Below are 18,873 nucleotides of genomic sequence, written 5' to 3' on the forward strand. Positions count from 1 at the left end.
AACTACTAGACAATTTCCTTTTATCTGAATACATAGTGCAATATTGTGCCAAAAAAACCTTTGGGGAGCATCACCCGTCTCCGACAGTTTCTTGTTTTTTTAATGAAATGAAGTAGCTTTTAAGTATGTTTACTGCATATGTCCAGCCTATAAGTGGGTAAGGTAGGATGACTGATATTTATTTTGCTGCAGTTACTACAATTTGCAATGAAGCACAACACAAGATATAAAATGTTCAAGCATAAGACATTTTAAAAATAAAAATTGTATTTTTAAAAACCTTTTCAGCCCAAGGGGATTCTGGACCTGACCGTATGAAAGCCCCTCCTGACCTTACCAAGCTGCCAGGTTGCCCCGGAGAAGCCGGTTGTTAGCGACCTCATGGAAACCAGTATGCGGTTGTCATGGCAGTTGACCCGCATAACTGATAACACCCGATCCTCGGTTACCAAGTGGAATACTTTGCCTATGGCTCCACAAAGGTGCTTTTCCTTGTGTTATATGAGCTGCGCTTTGGGAAAACTGGGCTTAATGCATATGCGTAAAGTGTCAGTTAAGCGCACAGGGATGACACTTTCCGCAATTTATGGACTTTTTTGTTTAAAGAAAGTCTCTTCTGAACAAAAATCCAGTTTAAGCAGAAAATGCCCTTCTGGATAAGCCTGTGCAGACTACACAGGCTAATCTGGGACGACACTTTATGCACATGCATTAAGTCCAGTTTCCATGAACAAGGATCATATGCTTTCACAAGGGTTTTAACCCATTTATGCCTTGTGAACTCTCCCATCTTTCTAAATTGGATCAATTTATTTCCAAAATTAGGGATGTATAGTATATTTATTTCTATATTTAAAATATTTCTTACAAACATTCCTTTAAGCAAATAGCGCAGACCCTGATGAGACGAGGCATCATGCGGCGTCTCATCTGGGTCTACGCTGTTTGCCAAGGCCATTTTTCTAGACCCTAGGCATAAATGGGTTAAGCAGACAATCCTCAAACTTAAAAAGGAACCAATGAGAATGTTAAATCTTAGTGTTAAGTGTTGATTTCCATTAATTGATAATAGAAAAAAACTAAATTTTAACTTGCATGTTTTCAATATAAAACCAAGTTGTTCATTAATGTCACCCTTGGTGAATTTTGTATCATGCAAATAGTGGTTTATACATATAAATTTATCATTTTCCAAACTAGTTCTATACATTTCAGCCTTTATTGCAAATTTCATCCCATATTTATATATTCATCCCATATTAATATTTTATTTATCCCATATTTATATATTCATCCCATATTTCATCCCTTCTTTAGCCTCGTTCTGGGAATACGGGGCTTAATACTTGTGCGTAAAGTGGCGTCTCAATTTAGCCTGTGCAGTCCACACAGGCGAATAAGGGACAACACTTTCCACCTACGCTTAATTTTTGTAGGAGACTACCTGTAAACAATAAAAAAAAAACCAAAAAAGCGGAAAGTTTTGTACCTGATTAGCTTGTGTGGACTAAAAGGGCTAGTCTGGGACAATCCTTAACGCACAAGCACCAAGCCCAGTGATCCCACCACAAGACTCAATTATGGTTTATTGAACTAACAGTTAACCCATGTATGCCTAGCGTCTAGAAAAAAGGCCTTGGCAAACAGCGTAGACCCAGATGAGACGCCGCATGATGCGGCGTCTCATCAGGGTCCGCGCTGTTTGCTTAAAGGAATTTCTGTAAGAGATATTCTAATATAGAAATAAATATACTAGACATCCCTAATTTTGCAAATAAATTGATCCAATTTAAAAGGATGGGAGAGTCCACTAGGCATAAATGGGTTAAATGTTTTAACAACTGGGTCTAAAACTTGTATAAAAACCTCCATTGCAGTCATGGCAAGTGAGTGGGCTCCTGTACACAAAGACAGATGTAACCATCATGGACTTGGCGCCAGACACGACGTACGTGTTCCTTGTGCGTGCTGTCAACATGTACGGCATGGGCGGACCCAGTCCTTTGTCAGACAAGATTCGCACTCTAGGTACACTTATTATTTTTCTCTTTGTATACTTATAATTTTTATCTTGGTACACTTATAATTTTTATTTTGGTACACTCATTAATTTTGTTTTGGTACAATTATTATTTTTTATAATTGTGTTATACATGGGTCCACAAACAGAGTTTGACTAGGATGTGTGATATTTGTGTAACTCTGTCAGTTGGTTTGTAAGAAAGTCAGTCCGCATAAAAATCTGTAAAGTTTGTGAAGGTAACTTCTTCTTTATTTTGCGAGTGATTAATCATAAATATTTTGTCACCATGGGGTGTAAGATGCAAAAGGAAACATAAATTAATGTAATATTCTTTGTAAGTGTGAATATTATAGAAAACATAAAGTAAACAAGAATGGGTATGCCCCAAAAATAGTTTGACGTTTTTTATTTCAAAATTAACAACCAAAGAAGTAAAATGAATTAAAAGAGACCGGAACAAGTAGGCTGATAGTCAACAAATGATGTCAGTTACAAAGTGTATAAAATATCTAGCGAGCTTGGTGGTGAGCAACTGAGTAAAATTGTGCCAAGCGACCAGAGTAGCATATTTCCAATATTTTACTGAACTTGCAGTGTTCTGCAGAGGCCACAAAATTGTGTATTAATCTTATAATTTGTACAACTGTCGCCAAAAAATGGTCAAGTTGTGATTTATGGCAAAATGTATTCTATTGATAAAGAGTGCTTCCTGATAAGATTGACTTGTTCTATTGATAAGTGTTAAGACATTTACGGTTATATTTTTAACTAAACCTCTTGCACTTAACTTAGCTTAATTACGCGCTTGAATGTTTTTCCCGTATCAGTGTTCTGTGTTGTTGTGTGCAAGTGTTCGATCAGTTGATTATTGTTCAATGATTTCAAAACAGAACATATATTGCAATAAGCTTCAATCAGTTAATCTTATTTCCATACCTTTTTCTACATCATGTTGCTATAAAATTGAAGTATAAAGTTATGTCAGGTCAAAGTTGACAAGCTGTAATCCAATCAAACTGTCACCTTCGATTCCAGCGAAAGGTGAGGCGTCGTATCTGTCCCACCAATGGTCAATCTCCCAGAAGACAAGGTCGATGAGAGGCTGAAGTCAGTCGGGGTTCGTCTGCTGCGTGGAGAGGCGGTCAACGATAGCGCCATACGCATCAGCTGGACTGTGAGTTTACGATAGTGCCAAACACATCAGCTGGACGGTGAAATGATAAGGGCCTTGTTTTAGGAAAACGGGCATTAATGCATGTGCAAAAAGTGTCGTCCCAGATTAGCCTGTTCATTCTGCTTTTATGAAATTTTTGGTTGAAAAGAAAATCCAGTTTAGTAAAAAAAGTGTTGTCCCTTATAAGCCTGTGTGGACTTCACAGGCTTATCTGGAATGACACTTTATGCACATGCATGATGAACAGTTTTTCAGGGATTAGGCTCATACTCAGGTCTTGTGTTTGCCTTTTAATGGTTATTGGCCTTAAATGGCAATTTTATTCGTCCATGAAGGCTCCATTTTAAGTGACATCAATGTAAACATTGGTGGCACTTTAATTATTTTTATGTCAACATGGCTGTGAATTGTCTGTAAAAATCCATGGATCTAACTTCCCAGGGGTCGCTTATGAGATTGATGTTAATCCAAGGAGAAAAAAATGGGGCTTGGGTTATGTTGACGATTGGTGTCCGGAATGCAATATCTAATTTGCAATAATTGGTGTTTGGTTTAGCACATTAATTTTTGTAACAATTTGATGGTAAATAGATCTCTTTGAATGCAGAAGTAAAAATACAGTTACATTGACAGTGTTATCTATTATTATAAGATGGTGACAACTAACACCCAACGGATTATCAGCTGAGTTTTGAAGCGTTTATTCATGTTGTTGATCTAATAAGGTTTGTTTCTTAAGATGCCTTCATTGTTGTCCGTTAGTTGATGTTGATTTTCAATTTTGACATTGATTTTGGTTGTGAACACCACAAAAATTAATATCAACTAGGAAAATCAAGTAAAAATAAAATGAAATGATCAATGTATCATAAGAATGTTTTGTGTTGTTGCGTTTTCTTCGTTATATTGCCAATATAAAGATGAGTGGTATAATAGAATCACCATGGATGTATTTCTTTAGACACAAAAGTGTCTGACAAAGTACTCCTTCAATCAAAATATGTATTGAAACTTTCAATTTTGAAACATACCAATATTTGTTTTAAAAAATGGGGCACTTCACAAGTTCCTTTTATATATATAATTAATATTTTGAGCATACTTTTAACTCTTTCAGTGCTGGAACAGAATTTTGAAGGCCTTTTGCAATCAGTTTGGATCCTGATGAGATGCCACAGAACGTGGCGTTGCTTCAGGATCCAAACTGTTTGCTATTCTGATAGTATTCTTTGAAAAAAAATCGAAGAAAAATGCTAATTTTAGAAATTCAGCAGACGACATTTTAGCAGACAACAAATTTTCCAGCATGCAAAGGGTTAAAGTTGAGAGCCATTATTGTTCTTCTGCAGGTGGACAATGACATGGGTGTGGTCACAGGCTTCCTGGTCGTGTACAAGCCCATCCTCAACATGGGTAACCGTGACAACCTGCAGTACGGCCCCACCCATAAGCACCGCATTGCGTACCGACCCCTCACCCACACCATCACGGGGCTGGACAGTTACACGTACTATGAGATCTGTGTATCGGCAGAGAGTGGTGTCAAGACATCCTCTTGCAGTCAGCCGATGAAAATACAGACCGGTGAATCAGGTAGGATTTTCTGTGTTATAAAATTGAAAACATAATTATTAAATTTTATGTAATTTTACTTATGACGGATTTTATGCTTATTTAAGTCTTCATCTCACTAAGTCTGAGAAAAATTGCACAGTCTTTGGTATATTTTGGTTGAATGTGCCATTATTTTGTGCATTATGGCAGGTATTTTAGGTATGGGCAAATGTTTTTGTATCACTGATCACTCGTAATGTGGGTATTAACAAATATTAATTTACAATATCAATCATGTAGGGGCCTTAGACTTTTTGTTTATAAATATGGTCAGTTGGTATTGTTCTACTATAAATTGAATTGTATACTTAAGCGTTATTAAAGTAACAGAAATGATAAATTAAAAAAACAGCAAACTCTAGGTTTGATACCTGTGATAGGAGGTTTTAAGTGCACTCATTTGTAACTTATTCAAACTATTTTTTTTTTCTTCATGCCTTCTTTTTAGTGATTTTTACAATTTAGAAAATCTTTCCAAATAGAATTTGCTAATTAAACACAGGTAAAATGGTCATTTAAAGACCTATATTATTTGTTAATTGATGATTGCTTCATTTAATATTTTCACCTCTTGCATAGTAAACGATCATTATTAGAAGATCTGTAAGAAGAATTATAATGTTTTTAAAGATGAGCCGAGTGCTGTGAGAAAACCGAGCTTAATGAATGTGTTGAGAGCATCGTCTCAGATCAGCCTGTGCAATTTTCTCAGGCTTATCAGGGACGACACTGTTATGGTGATTTTGATTTTTTTTAAATCTCTTCTAAACAAAAATTCAGTTTAGGCACAGGCTAATTCGGATTATTTTTTTTTACACAAATGCATTAAGCCTGTTCATCGTTCAGAGACCAACTCAAATCTATTGAAGCAACTCCTGGGGTATTTGAAATTTCAAAATAAGTATACATTAAAAGAGCGACTTTAGAAGTTTGATGTTAATACAATTTAACAAAATCAATTAACTGTATGATGTGTTTTCCAGTTCCATCCAGTGCGCCACTGAACGTTGTCATAAATCGGGAGGGTGACACCACCATCCTGGTCACATGGTCAGCACCAGACGTGTCAAAAAGAAACGGGGAGATCATTGGATATATGGTGAGGTTTTCTTCTGGATACTCCAGTTATATTCCATTATGCAAAGACCACACCAAATGTGGATATAAGCTGTGCTATGTGAAAACAGAGCTTAAGGCATGGGTGTAGAAAGTATCGTCCCAAAGTCTGCTTAGACTAATCTGGGATGATACTTTCTGCTTTCATACTCAGTGACAAGGAAGTCTCTTGTAATAAAAAATCTAGTCTTGATGGAGAAGTCCTCTCCTGGTAGATACTTTCTGCTTTCATACTCAGTGAAAAGGAAGTCTCTTGTTAACAAAATCCAGTCTTGATGGAAGAGTCGTCTCCTAGTAACCAATACATACATGCATTAAGCCCAGTTTCCCCAGAGACAGACTCATGTATTGTTTTGGTAAAACTAGGTTACTGTGATGGGATTGGAGAATCAAAATGCTCCCAGACTTCTTATGAGTCAATTGATGTTGATCCTTTCCCGCTTAGAAGCAAAGTGAAAATGGCTATGTGCAAACTTTTCTTGCAGATCAAATGCCTCAGCGAGGACGGTCAACACAACTGTAGCCGCAGCGTGAATGGTTCTACCCACAGCTTAAGACTCGAGAACCTTGTTGCTGGTATGAACTACAACATTGAGATGGCTGCTGTAACTAGTCAGGGCACTGGGAAATGGAGCTCCGTCTTTGCCATTGGTTAGTGGATGATATCATCATTTGGGTCGTGTTCTGAGAAAACTGGGCATAATGCATGTGGGTAAAGTATCGTCCCAGATTAGCCTGTGCAGTCTGCAGGGACAACATTTTCCGCTTGTATGGTATTTTTAGTTTCAAGGAAGTCGCTACTCAAGTTTAGGCAGAAATTGTCGTCCCTGATTAGCCTGTGCAGACTGGATGACACTTCGCACATGCATTAAGCCCAGTTTTCTCAGAACACGGCTCATTTATATTACCAACTTTTAGGAAATGACACCACATCTGATGCATTTTAGTGTATTTCAAACTCTTGTTTCCCAAAGGTCCTAATTATTCTGCATCAAAATTGAACCATGGTTAATCAATATGAATTAAGATAAAACATATATTGTGAATGTATTCTCTTAAAATGACCCATTGAATGGTTTCCACGTCCTCAAACTTTTTTTGTGTGTCTCCCCTCATCAGTCCGGATTATTTTGTTATCACATAGGAGGTTTGGAGTATCTTATGAACTTTGCAATCAGAACAATTAGATGTTAAAGTAAAATTGAGCCGCACTATGATAAAACGGGGGTTAATGTGTGCATAAAGTGTCATCCCTGATTGTCCAGTTCGCACAGTCTGATCATGGACCACACTTTCCACCTACGGTGGATTTGCTTTAAGAAGAGAATTCCTTTAATGAAAGGGGAATGTGTTGTCCATGATTAGCCAGTGAAGGCTGATTTAGGACAACCCTTTATGCACATGCACTAAGCCATGTTTTCCCAGGGGGAAGCCTTATTATATTTTGCCCCCTTGGTGCAAAACGGTACCATGTGACATTGAAATTAGAAGGAACATGGTACCCTTTTGCACCAATGTAGCCATTTCATGAATGCAGTCTTGTTTCTAAAAATAATATGATTATTTCTTTATGTGTCTGATCTCAAAGGTCCCGATAATTCCGGAATCACAAAGGAGCCGTGGTTTATTGGAATGATCGGCGCCCTGGGTGGCATTGTGTGGCTGGGACTCTGTATCTTCACTGTGTGGCTGTGCCGGAACCGACAGAGCCGAAAGAAGTTAAAAGAGACATGGTACAACTCTGGTGGTCAGAACGGCACAGATAAAGTGAACGAAAGGTATAGATTTGTTGATTATAGGAGTTGGTTAATGTTGGTCCTCACTATGGCTTCATGTAAGATAAGATGACATATCATTATACCCCCACTAATGAAGTTTAGGGGGGTATATAGGAGTGAGCTTGTCTGTTGGTCTGTCGTTCGGTTCTGTCAGTCGGTCCGTATTAAGTGTCCGCTCTCTCATTCAAGTTGTTTGCATGCGGTCTTCACCAAACTTGGTCAGATGTTGTATCTAGATGATGTCTAGGTCAAGTTCGAATATGGGTCATGCCGGGTCAAAAACTAGGTCACAGGATCCCTTAGTGCGTTTTAAACAATTAGCATGGTGCCTGCTCTCTAATTTATTTAGTTTCTATCTGAGCTTCAGCAAACTTGGGTAGAAGTTGTATCTAGATGATGTCAAGGCCAACTTCGGACATATTCTTTGCAGGTCAAAAACTAGTCATGGGGTCATGCGTTTTAAACATTGAGCATGGTGTTCGTAGTTTTCATTGCATCTTCACCAAACTTAGTCAGAAGTTGTATCTAGATGATGTCTCGGTCAAGTTTGAATATGGGTCATGCCGATTAAAAACTAGGTCATTGGGTCACTAAGTGGGCTTTAAACATTCAGCATGGTGTCCGGTCTCTAATTCAAGTAGTTTTCATCCGATCTTCACCAAACTTGGTCAGAAGTTTTATCTAGATGATCTAATGGCCAAGTTTGAATATGTGCCATGCCAGATCAAAAACTAGGTCACTGAATCACTTAGTACATTTTACACATTCAGCATGGTGTCCGCTCTCTGATTCAAGTAGTTTTTATCCTATCTTGTCCACACTGGGTCAGAAGTTGTATCTAGATGATGTGTAGGTTAAGTTTGAACATGGGCCATGCTGGGTAAAAAACTAGGTCACGGGGTCACTTAGTGCGTTGTTAACATTGAGCATAGTGTCCGCTGTTTTTTGTGAAGACAACATGCAAAATATTCTGTGTCAATGCAGCATGTGGGGGTATTCGTCACGTCTGTGACAAAGCTCTAGTTGTGCTTGTTTCTATTCAAAACCTATATTCATGAATTATATTAAAATGATTGCCAAAAGCCAAAAAATAGGTGGTACAACTCTTCAGGTCAGAGAGAAAGTAAATGAAAAGGGATGCTATTGATGATTGAAGGAGTCGTCAAATGTTGGTCCTTACTATGCATCGTTGTCATGGAGATGTCTTGAAATGGTTCTTTAAACCATCAGTTTTCCAAGAATGAGGCTCAATAGGCCTCTTAAACCATGATTTAAGGGTACCCATGTTCACTGGTTCGTTTCAGCAATGGCAGTGTAGCGAGGAAAGGCTATGGGAAGAAGGAGGAAGGTGATGGTGAGTGCACCCTTTCTCGCTCAAAAACAAAAGTGATAGAACATAGCTTTAGGCATACAGCATTAAATCAGAACAGCCTGCAAGAAACTTGCACACTGTTCAGGTTTTATGATGTTTGTTGCTTGTCTTTATCTTAGGGCTGGAAATGAAGCCTTTAATACTTGAATCTAGTAGGCAAGGTCTTTAATTGTATTTGATTTCTAAGGGACTACAAACACCTCAAAATGGGTGTTTAAGTGGTGAAGGGTTGAATGGTTGCAGAATATTTTTAACTTTCTATACCTATCCTAGGCAGAACTGTTTTCTTAAAAAATAGACAAAGAATAATGTTGATAAACAGTCTAAATACTGTAGAAAAAATGCCCCTTTAACTCTTTATTTGCTTTATATTTGGAAGCATTTCAATAAAATATTTCAATTCAAATTGTTCATCTGAATCTTATTACAATTTTTTGTAAAAAGTAACACGGCTTGAAAACAAAGCACTACGTTGTATTATGAGTTTGGTAGCATTTATTTATTTATGCTGTTTTCTTCAAAGAGATTTCATCGCAGACATTGTTTTCATTTACAATTAACATGTTAAAAAATTTGCATTTAGATCTACCAACAGTAAAGATCAGCAAAACTGTTCAGTTTGCATAAATTGAAATTGTTTTTATCTTCGTTATCTATTACAGATTCAGGATTCCTAAAATGTTTTTATCTTTGTTAGCTATGACAGATTCGGGATTCCGAACATGTAATTATCTTTGTTAACTATGGCAGATTCCGGATTTCCGACGGAGTTGAACACGCTGCTGCAGCTGTCCCGTAAAGAGGCAGACGGGCCCCACGACCCTTACCTCCAGGGCGGGGCAGGACCACACCCTGAAATGAAGACGTTTTATCAGCAGTCAGGGCCTGTAACTCCATATGCAACGACTGCACTGCTACAAGCCCAGGCGCTGGCACAGGCTAGAAAACAGGTGGGTTAACCCTTTGCATGCTGGGAAATTTGTCGTCTGCTAAAATGTTGTCTGCTGAATTTCTAAAATTATTATTCTCTTCGATTTTTTATGCCCCCGGATCTAATGATCGGGGGCATATTGTTTTTGGCCTGTCTGTCTGTCTGTCATTCTGTTCCAAAACTTAAACGTTACAGTAAAGTTTTGCAATAACTTTTGAAATATTGAACATAGCAACTTGATATTTGGCATGCATGTGTATCTCATGGAGCTGCACATTTTGAGTGGTGAAAGGTCAAGGTTTCCTTCAAGGTCAAAGGTCAACCCCCCAAAAAAAGTGGCGCATTAGGGGGCATTGTGTTTCTGACAAACACATCTCTTGTTTTCAAAGAATACTATCAGAATAGCAAACAGTGTGGATCCTGATGAGACACCACGTTCTGTTGCGTCTCATCTGGATCCAAACTGTTTGCAAAGGCCTTCAAAATTTGGTTCCAGCACTGAAAGAGTTAATAATTATAGCGGTAGGGTGGGGGAGGAGAACAGGTTGGTGGGGAAAGATAGCCGGTGGGTGGGGGTGTGTCAAAATGATAAGAGTTGGATCAGGAATGATATCAGGTGGGTGGGGTATGATAACAGGTAAGTTGGTCTTAATAATAGATGAATGGCAATGATAACAGAGGGGGGGAGTGGTAACATGTGAGTTGGGTATAATAATAAGTTGGTGGGGAATTGTATACCAGATGAGTGAGGAATTATTAAGAATTAAAAAGATCTTTGCGTATTTTAGTGTTGTTATATGATTGTTTATATAGATTGATCTTACCATATTTATTCCATAATACATTCTTTCTACCTAAACAAGCTGTTATCCTAAAATAAAGTATTTAGCAAACTGGGTCATATAAAAACAATTGGGTTCTGTTTTCTTAAATTTACAAACAATTCAAATGCTATATAAAGCAACAAATATATTTGTAAATCTGAAAATCATTTGTGAAGATCTTTTGTAAGGGTTTTTAACTAGGCTCTTTTAATACACTATTTGTTCACTTTATGAAAACTCATGACAATTATCTTGATTTAATGTCGACAGGCGATTCACAATTCGTTACTTACAGACTATATACCTGACCATTAGTTTTTAACCTTTACAGGGTGGAGACCAGATGTTTCAGCCAATCGGAGGAGGTTGTGTTCAGCACAGCCATAGCGGAGGTTCTTGCGAGTCAAACACAGACAAGTCCATAACCACAGGTCTGTTGGGGGGATAGTGATCAAATTGAGCCTCAGTCAAGGAAAACTGGGCTACATGCATGTGCGTAAAGTGTCATCCTAGAATAGCCGGTGCAGTTTGCACAGGCTAATCAGGGTTGACACTTTCCGCCTCATTTTTTATTTTGGCTAAGGTGAGATTTCTGTTTAAACCAAAAATACCTTAAATGCCAAGTGTTGTCCCTAATTAGCCTGTGCAGACTGCACAGTCTAATCTTGGATGACACTTTTTGCGCATGCATTAAGCCCAGTTTTCTCAGAAAATTGCACAATATTATACAAGTTTCGAGGCTAAACAAGCCCGTGTTGCTTGAGGGCAAAACATTATTTATTTGAGAATCTATACAATAAAGCCTTGTACTGAAAAAAGTTTTGATTTATAGCAGCCAAGTTTATTATTATTGGAATTTTTGCCATTTGTAGACTGTACGAAACCGTGAAAATTCCAGAAAAGAAAATTAGCCATTCTTATTTTATATTCATAAATGCAGGGCTTAAAGACTTTAGATAATTTACATCACTCAGGTAATGTGGTAAGAGATTAGTGAACCCATTTATGCCTAGTGGACTCTCCCATCCTTCTAAATTGGATCAATTTATTTCCAAAATTAGGGATGTCTAGTATAATTATTTCTATATTTAGAATATTTTTTACAGAAATTCCTTTAAGCAAACAGAGCAGACCCTGATGAGACGCTGCATCATGTGGCGTCTCATCAGGGTCTACGCTGTTTGCCAAGGCCTTTTTTCTAGACGCTAGGCATAAATGGGTAATGCAGTTAATTGTTTGAATAAAAAAAAATAAGGGCTGTGCCAGGAAACAACAGTTTGGATTGGAGTAGCGCTGATGTAAATTCAGTGAATGGATGGTGATAAGGGGGATACATTCAATCATAGTTTTGTTGAAAAAACAAACTCTTTTGGTGTTAACCCATTTTTTAACTGGCGTTCCGTACCACCATCACATATTTTCCTAAAAAGGAGGTACTTGAAATGGAGGAAGTCATATTCAAGAACATTGTCTTATTCGCGAATCACAAGTGAAAGTGAAATATTTCTTTTTAAAATAATAGGGTCAGGTTTTTAACAATCTTTTCAAGTCAGTCAATACTTTTTTTTTGTTCAAGAGATCAAATTATTAAAAATTTAAATAGTTTTGTCTGTAAATCAGAAGTTTACAATATTTTGTAATAAGTTAACTTCATAAATTTGTAAATGAAAGATAAAAGTACCGATTCATTTTGTTAATGTTTTTACTGTTTCCCCAAGTGTATACTATTATGAAAAAAAAATTTGAATGTAAGCACGGATTGAGTAAAAACACTAGGTGTCATGTATCCTTGAATCTCTATATCCAGATGTATCCGTTGAAATGCACGAGGGCAACAAAAGTAATAAAAGTTCCGCATGTGATAGCGGCAATCTTTCAGGTACACAATGTATTCACACGCCCTGCCTGTATTTACCTGCTAAAACGCTGCATTTTCCTGTTCAAAACACACCATTGTCCTATTGAAACACTGCATTTTCCTGTTGAAATGCTGTATACTATACTTTCCTATTGAAGCTCTGCATTTTCCTGTTATACCACTGCATTTTCCTGTTGAAACGCTTCATTTTTGGATTGATCTGCTGCATTTTCCTGTTGAAACATAGTTTTTTCCTGTGTGTACTTATCAACTTTTAAAGTAGCCAGCGTACTGGTATATATGCACTGCCTTAACCAGTATTTTAAGTGGCATTGCCTCATATACACTCTCTATTATATCTACTATTACACCTAGATATCTGACACTTTGTACAGCAGACTTTCAGTAGATTGCCATTTGTTGCTTATACTATTTGCACCTTGGATTTTTACCTGTTTGTATCATGGATTTACCTCTTTAGACCATGGATTTAATTATTTAGTATCATGGTTTGTACCATGGAATTACCTGTAAGGATCATGGATTTACCTGTTTGTACCATTGAATTACCTGTTAGCATCATGGATTTACCTATTTTTTACATGGATTTATTTGATGGTATCATGGAGTTACTTATTTAATCGATGGATTTACTTGTTAGTATTTACTGTGCCTGTTTGTTCCATGGAATTATCAGTGGGTATCATCCATGTATTAACCTTTTTATCATGGAATAACTTGTTGGTAACATTCATGGATTAATGTTATTATCATGGAATTTCTTGTTGGTTATCATTTAATTTACCTGTTTGTACTCTGGATTTACCTGATAGTATCATCAATTTGCCTGTTTGTTCCATTACCAAAACAAATTCCTGCAAATTTAATTAATTTACTTATCTTAATCATATATTTAACTGTGTTAATGTATAGAAACTTCTTGTATGTATATCTGCTTTTGCTTCATGTATGATTAGTAGTATAGCAAATAAGGAACTAGTTTATAAAAAAAAAAAAATTATTTATTCAATGTTTTCTTATGTATACAAATTAAACTAAAAATTTGCACAAGTAGTGAAATTTGACAGTCTTGACTTTTAATTAAATGATAATTTTTTACTTAATTCTTTATATTAATTAAGGGAACTGTTAAGCGTGACAATAGTCAAAAAACAATCATGCCATTTTTGTTGTACATGTATTTTGACAGTCATTTTAAAATCACTCTACTAAGCAAGTATTTATTACTTTGATTTTATTTTAAGACAAAAATTAAATATTAAGCAATGGCTTATTGCACATTAAAATGTTTGAGGCACAATGTAATTATTTGTTGGTTTCATGACATGTTTGAATTGGAATGATTAGAACAACCAACTGGCTGTGCATGTGCAGAAGTGTGATTGGCACTGCTTGGGATTGGTGATTGAGTGGATTTGTGATTTGGATTGTGATTTATATGGTTGTGATTGGATTTTGTGAATAGATGTCGTGAGGAACAAACGTTTGACTGTTATAAGTTGTTGTTAAAAAAATTGAAAAGTAAGTAAATATATATTTTTTTTATTGTGCAATATCTTTGCGGGGATAATATTTAAAACAATTTTTTTTTACTTAGTATGATAGACAATAAAATGACCAAATGAGGAATAAATCTGAGTTATTTAGTTAAATGGCAAATTGCCATAAATAATAATGTTGTAAAACTCAAATTTCCAGATGAGAACGGGATGCTGTTAAAACAGGGCCGAAAGCCTAGCGGTTTTCGTCTCGGTCAGTCCCAGAATCCTGGAGTGGTGAATTGGAATGACGTCCTCCCTCCCCCACCTACTCACCCGCCAACCGACGGGGAATACCTACAGGATGAGGGACTGTACTCAGAAATCCCGGAGGATCGATCCCGTAGTGTAAAATCTCCTGCCCAGATATCTGCTTGTTCTTGCCCCACCCCTCATGGCCTGGTTTGTTCCCCAGGTCCTTACTGTGCAGCATACTTGGACAGCTGTAACCGATGTCAGTCCCTACGGAGTTTCGATAATCGCCCATATTCACCGCAGCAGTTAATACAGCTGCATCGCCAGCACGTGCCGCTTCAAGGTGTCACCCCTACCCACACGGCGCGGGTTCCCGGAATGCAGCGCCCGGGCGGGACTCCCGTGTACATGCATGGGTATTCCCAGCCCTGGGATAGTCAGCCCTTTGCCCGGGGTCAGTATGAGTACGAGTTTGCCAATGACCCGAGGGATGGTGGGTATAAGTACACTGAGCCGGTTCAGGATGGTTTGATTCAGCATCCGCATGCCGCTACAATGAATCCAATGAGGGGCATGCAAAGGCTGGCTCCAACACACGTTGATTATAACGATAGACAGTTTCATTACCCAAATTCTGGTTCCGATGGTGGTAACATTCCTGGTGGGCCACCAGGCAACTATTGTGAAGGACCCTGTAGGGGGCAGACGGAAGCTGCGAATGTTATGAATGCTATGAGCATGAGTGCGAGTTACCATAGAAACTCTAGTGAAGAGAATTCTCGCAATCCGTATCTGGAGGGCTACAAGATTGAATCTCCGCCCAGCAGCAGTGGTGACAGTGCGTACAGGGTGTGTAACAGTGGGGGTAGTCTGGCAGGAAGTGGGGGGGATTCTGGGAGGTCAAGGTCGTCTGGAAATCCAGGGAGACTACTCCAAGACGGGAAGAGTGTGCCGGAGGGCAAATTTGATATTAACTACAGACATCCAGGCTTTCATTCTCGGTAAGTTGCATTAAATAGCCTTTTGTAAAACTCATTATTGCATAAACTCTATCTATAATGCCCTCTGGCGGGGTGCAGAAACTTGGGAAAAGGAGGGCTTGAACGGGAGAAATCGTGTATTAACAAGGCGATTCAAGCCCTGTTATGTGTTTTTCATATCCATAATCTGGTCCACGTGCAGTTACTTCCCTTCTCCAGCCTTTGACGACTTTCCAAGCATAAATGGGGAACTGAATAAGCACCAGTTTCCTCACACATGCAGGGATATTGGCAATGACTATTTCAATGCACTTTTCATATTATACGATCTGCACTCTCTTGACAATAGCTTTATTTTATTGGCAACGTCAATGAAGTTAATGTTATTTACTCAACACTTTCAAAAGACTATGCTGTAAATGTAAGTGTTTATGTACCTTAAACGCTCCTGCTGTAAATTCCAAAATAATTCCTCATTTCTTACTTTGCGCGGCTGCATTTCAACTTTGCATTAATCCACTGTTTAAACACACTTTTATTCGAAAACTGCCTATCCGAAGGTAAAGCCTCGTCATTTCGGATGATGACTGAGTGAGGCATATGTAAAACACAACCTTGAACTGTATTGAAGTAATCAAATTATTTTGTCGATGTCGAATGAACAAGACATATTGTTTCTAATGTTATTGTAATTTATTTTGGTATGTAGCCAAAACAACCTAGATATTGTTAAGATAAACATTCTGACCAAGTTTTATCAATCTGATTACGGCATGATGAAGATGCAGTCATGACTATATAGACATTATGAGGCCTGCCTTAAATTATGTATATTCAAAAGATTGCCATGGTCAAGTGGGTATGGTGTCTTCCCCAAAGGTAGCAAGTACTGATTCTACCCAGGAAACAAACTTAAGAGTGTTTCAATAAGCCTTAGGCAATCTAGCTTACATATATATATTAATGCAAATTAAGGATAATATGTGCGGCGTTTTGAGAAAACTGGGCTTAATGCATATGGGTAAAGTGTCATCCCAGATTAGCCCGTTTGTCTCTTTAATCGGCGCCAATTTAAAAAACAAAAACAAAAAAACTTCGTTCATTTTCGTTCATATAAGATGTAATATCAAGCAAACAAAGAATATATATACATGTATTTCTTATTATAAGCTTTAGTAGCCTTCCATTCTAGTACCCGAAAAAAAAAAAAAAATTATGAAAAAAATAAATAATCCCTACCTACCCACCCTGTTTTTTTCCCAAGGAGACCAGAAACAGACCGATTTTGTTTTTTTTCCAATAGATCTGATAGTGGCGGCCCTCGTCCATGCATGATTGACGAGGGTTACACCAGGAATGCAGACTCTCCCGTTTCGGCGGATGACCATGATTATAACGACGGGTCAGATCCAGGAACAGACGGGGGCAGCCAGAGAGGTGGGTGGGGGAAATGTTCTTTTACAAAAATGTGTCTTGAAGATAAATTATTCACAGCGGTGTTGGCATTGTTTTTTAATTCTCTTGTGTATTTTTATGTACTTTTATTGCATCTTTTACACTTAAATACTGGGCTTTATAATGCATGTGCAAAAAGTGTCATCCCAGATTAGCCTAAGCAGTCTACACAGGTCAATCAGGAACAACACTGTCAGCTTATATTGAATGTTTTATTTAAAGGAAGTCTCTTCATAGTGCAAATTCAATTCAGGCACATGCATTAAACCCGGTTTTCCTAGATCGAGGCTCAAATGTAATCGTAAACTTTACTCCACTCGTAGACTCGCTGGTTGCAAACTGGGAGAGTATGGACGACTGTAGCGGGGAACATTCCAGTTCTAATGAGGACGATGATGCTGACGCAGACAGCGCGGACGCCGACGAGGATAGCCAGTTCCTGAACGAGGAGGACTTTGCTAGCGCCGTAGCCCGCGCTGCGCAGGAGTCTGGGCTCACTGTGGTAGGGTCAACTATCAGTGAAGCCAAGGCCTCCAAATCGGGTGAGTTGCATTTATCTTGAGCCTCACTCTGTGAAAACGGGGCTTAATGCATGTGCACATAGTGTCTTCTAAGATTATCCTGTGTAGCCTGCACAGGCTAATCAGGGAGGACACATTCAAGTCTCTTTTAAATCGAAATCCAGTCTAGACAGAAAGTGTTGTCCCTGATAAGCCTGTGAGGACTACACAGGTTAATCTGGGAAGACAATTTAGGAACATACATACAGCCCAAATTTTCCAAACCAGGTGAGCCACATTTGTTTTGGTTTCTGTTGCTTAGCAAAGATTTTTAACCAGGTTTTCCAAAGGAAAATTGGTTATTAGATTGGCGAATGTCGGCGGATGGGCTGGCGGGCGGGCGGAACAAGCTTGTCCGGGCCATAACTTTGTTGTTCATTATGAGATTTTAAAATCATTTGGCACATTTGTTCACCATCATTGGACGGTGTGTCGCACAAAATAATTACGTCAATATCTCCAAGGTCAAGGTCGCCACAACTAAAAACAGATTTATTTTGAAACAAAGGGGGTTAATTATAAACAATCAGCTGAGTTTGAGCTGTCTCCCTTTATCAGTCTTTTTTCCAATTGAAAACCTGGTTTTGTGACAATTTTGTCTCTTGTTGTTTCGAAAATTAACAACATGGATCAGTAAAATAACATGGTTAGTAACGCATTTCGACTAAAGAAAATATCCTTATCGAATGTTCTAGTATCTGCATTGCATGATCAGTCAAATTCCATGTTTAAACCATTTATGCCTTGTGGACTCTCTCTTCCATCTAAATTGTATGAATTTATTTCCAAAATTAGGGATGTCTAGAATATTTATTTCTATATTTAGAACATTTCTTACAGAAATTCCTTTAAACAAACAGCACAGACCCTGATGAGACGCCGCATCATGCTGTGTCTCATCTGGTTCTATGCTGTTTGCCAAGGCCTTTTTTCTAGACGCTCGGCATAAATGGTTAAATTTCACATAAGTCTGGCCTGCATGCAGTAAATCTCCTCTACCAATGCAATTTAAATGATCAGACCAATCTATTGCTCAAATCGATTTTGTTTATTTTGTAAATGAGAAAACTCGTCTATATTATTATCTTTCTGTTTCTTATACTTTTACTTATTATGCCCCAGGAAGGGTGGCAAATAGCATTTGAACTGACTGTCTGTCTGTCTGTCCGTCCGTCTGTCCGAAAACTTTAACATTGGCCATAACTTTTGCAATATTGAAGATAGTAACTTAATATTTGGCATGCATGTGTATCTCATGAAGCTGCACATTTTGAACAATGAAAGGTCATGGTTAAGGTCATCCTTCAAGGTCAAAGGTCAAAAAACAAAATCCAAGGGAAGTAACAAGCTTTAAAGGGAGATAATTTCTATTTTATTTCATTTGGCAGGTACAGATAATTTTCACAAGGGAAGTAAAATTATTTTAAAGAATAT

The 18,873-nt window shown here is 37.8% G+C and overlaps 1 protein-coding gene across 2 annotated transcripts; it reads left to right on the forward strand.

Annotated features, from left to right (window-relative positions):
* The first annotated feature begins 294 nt into the window (after positions 1 to 294).
* Positions 295 to 17,456, forward strand: LOC127833920 (roundabout homolog 1-like). Of its 2 annotated transcripts, XM_052359432.1 has the most exons (14): positions 295 to 482; positions 1,878 to 2,028; positions 3,059 to 3,197; positions 4,547 to 4,790; positions 5,795 to 5,910; positions 6,413 to 6,578; positions 7,516 to 7,705; positions 9,010 to 9,059; positions 9,828 to 10,027; positions 11,164 to 11,263; positions 12,640 to 12,711; positions 14,410 to 15,445; positions 16,728 to 16,861; positions 17,203 to 17,456. In XM_052359432.1, exons 3-14 carry the CDS (start codon positions 3,090 to 3,092, stop codon positions 17,439 to 17,441), a joined length of 2,655 nt encoding a protein of 884 aa, XP_052215392.1. In that variant the 5' UTR covers positions 295 to 482; positions 1,878 to 2,028; positions 3,059 to 3,089; the 3' UTR covers positions 17,442 to 17,456. The 2 variants fall into 2 exon arrangements, with proteins under 2 accessions (XP_052215392.1, XP_052215393.1); XM_052359433.1 differs by lacking the exon at positions 12,640 to 12,711.
* The last annotated feature ends 1,417 nt before the right edge of the window (positions 17,457 to 18,873 follow it).

The sequence above is a fragment of the Dreissena polymorpha genome, chromosome 6, assembly GCF_020536995.1.
Source record: "Dreissena polymorpha isolate Duluth1 chromosome 6, UMN_Dpol_1.0, whole genome shotgun sequence".
NCBI lineage: Eukaryota > Metazoa > Mollusca > Bivalvia > Myida > Dreissenidae > Dreissena > Dreissena polymorpha.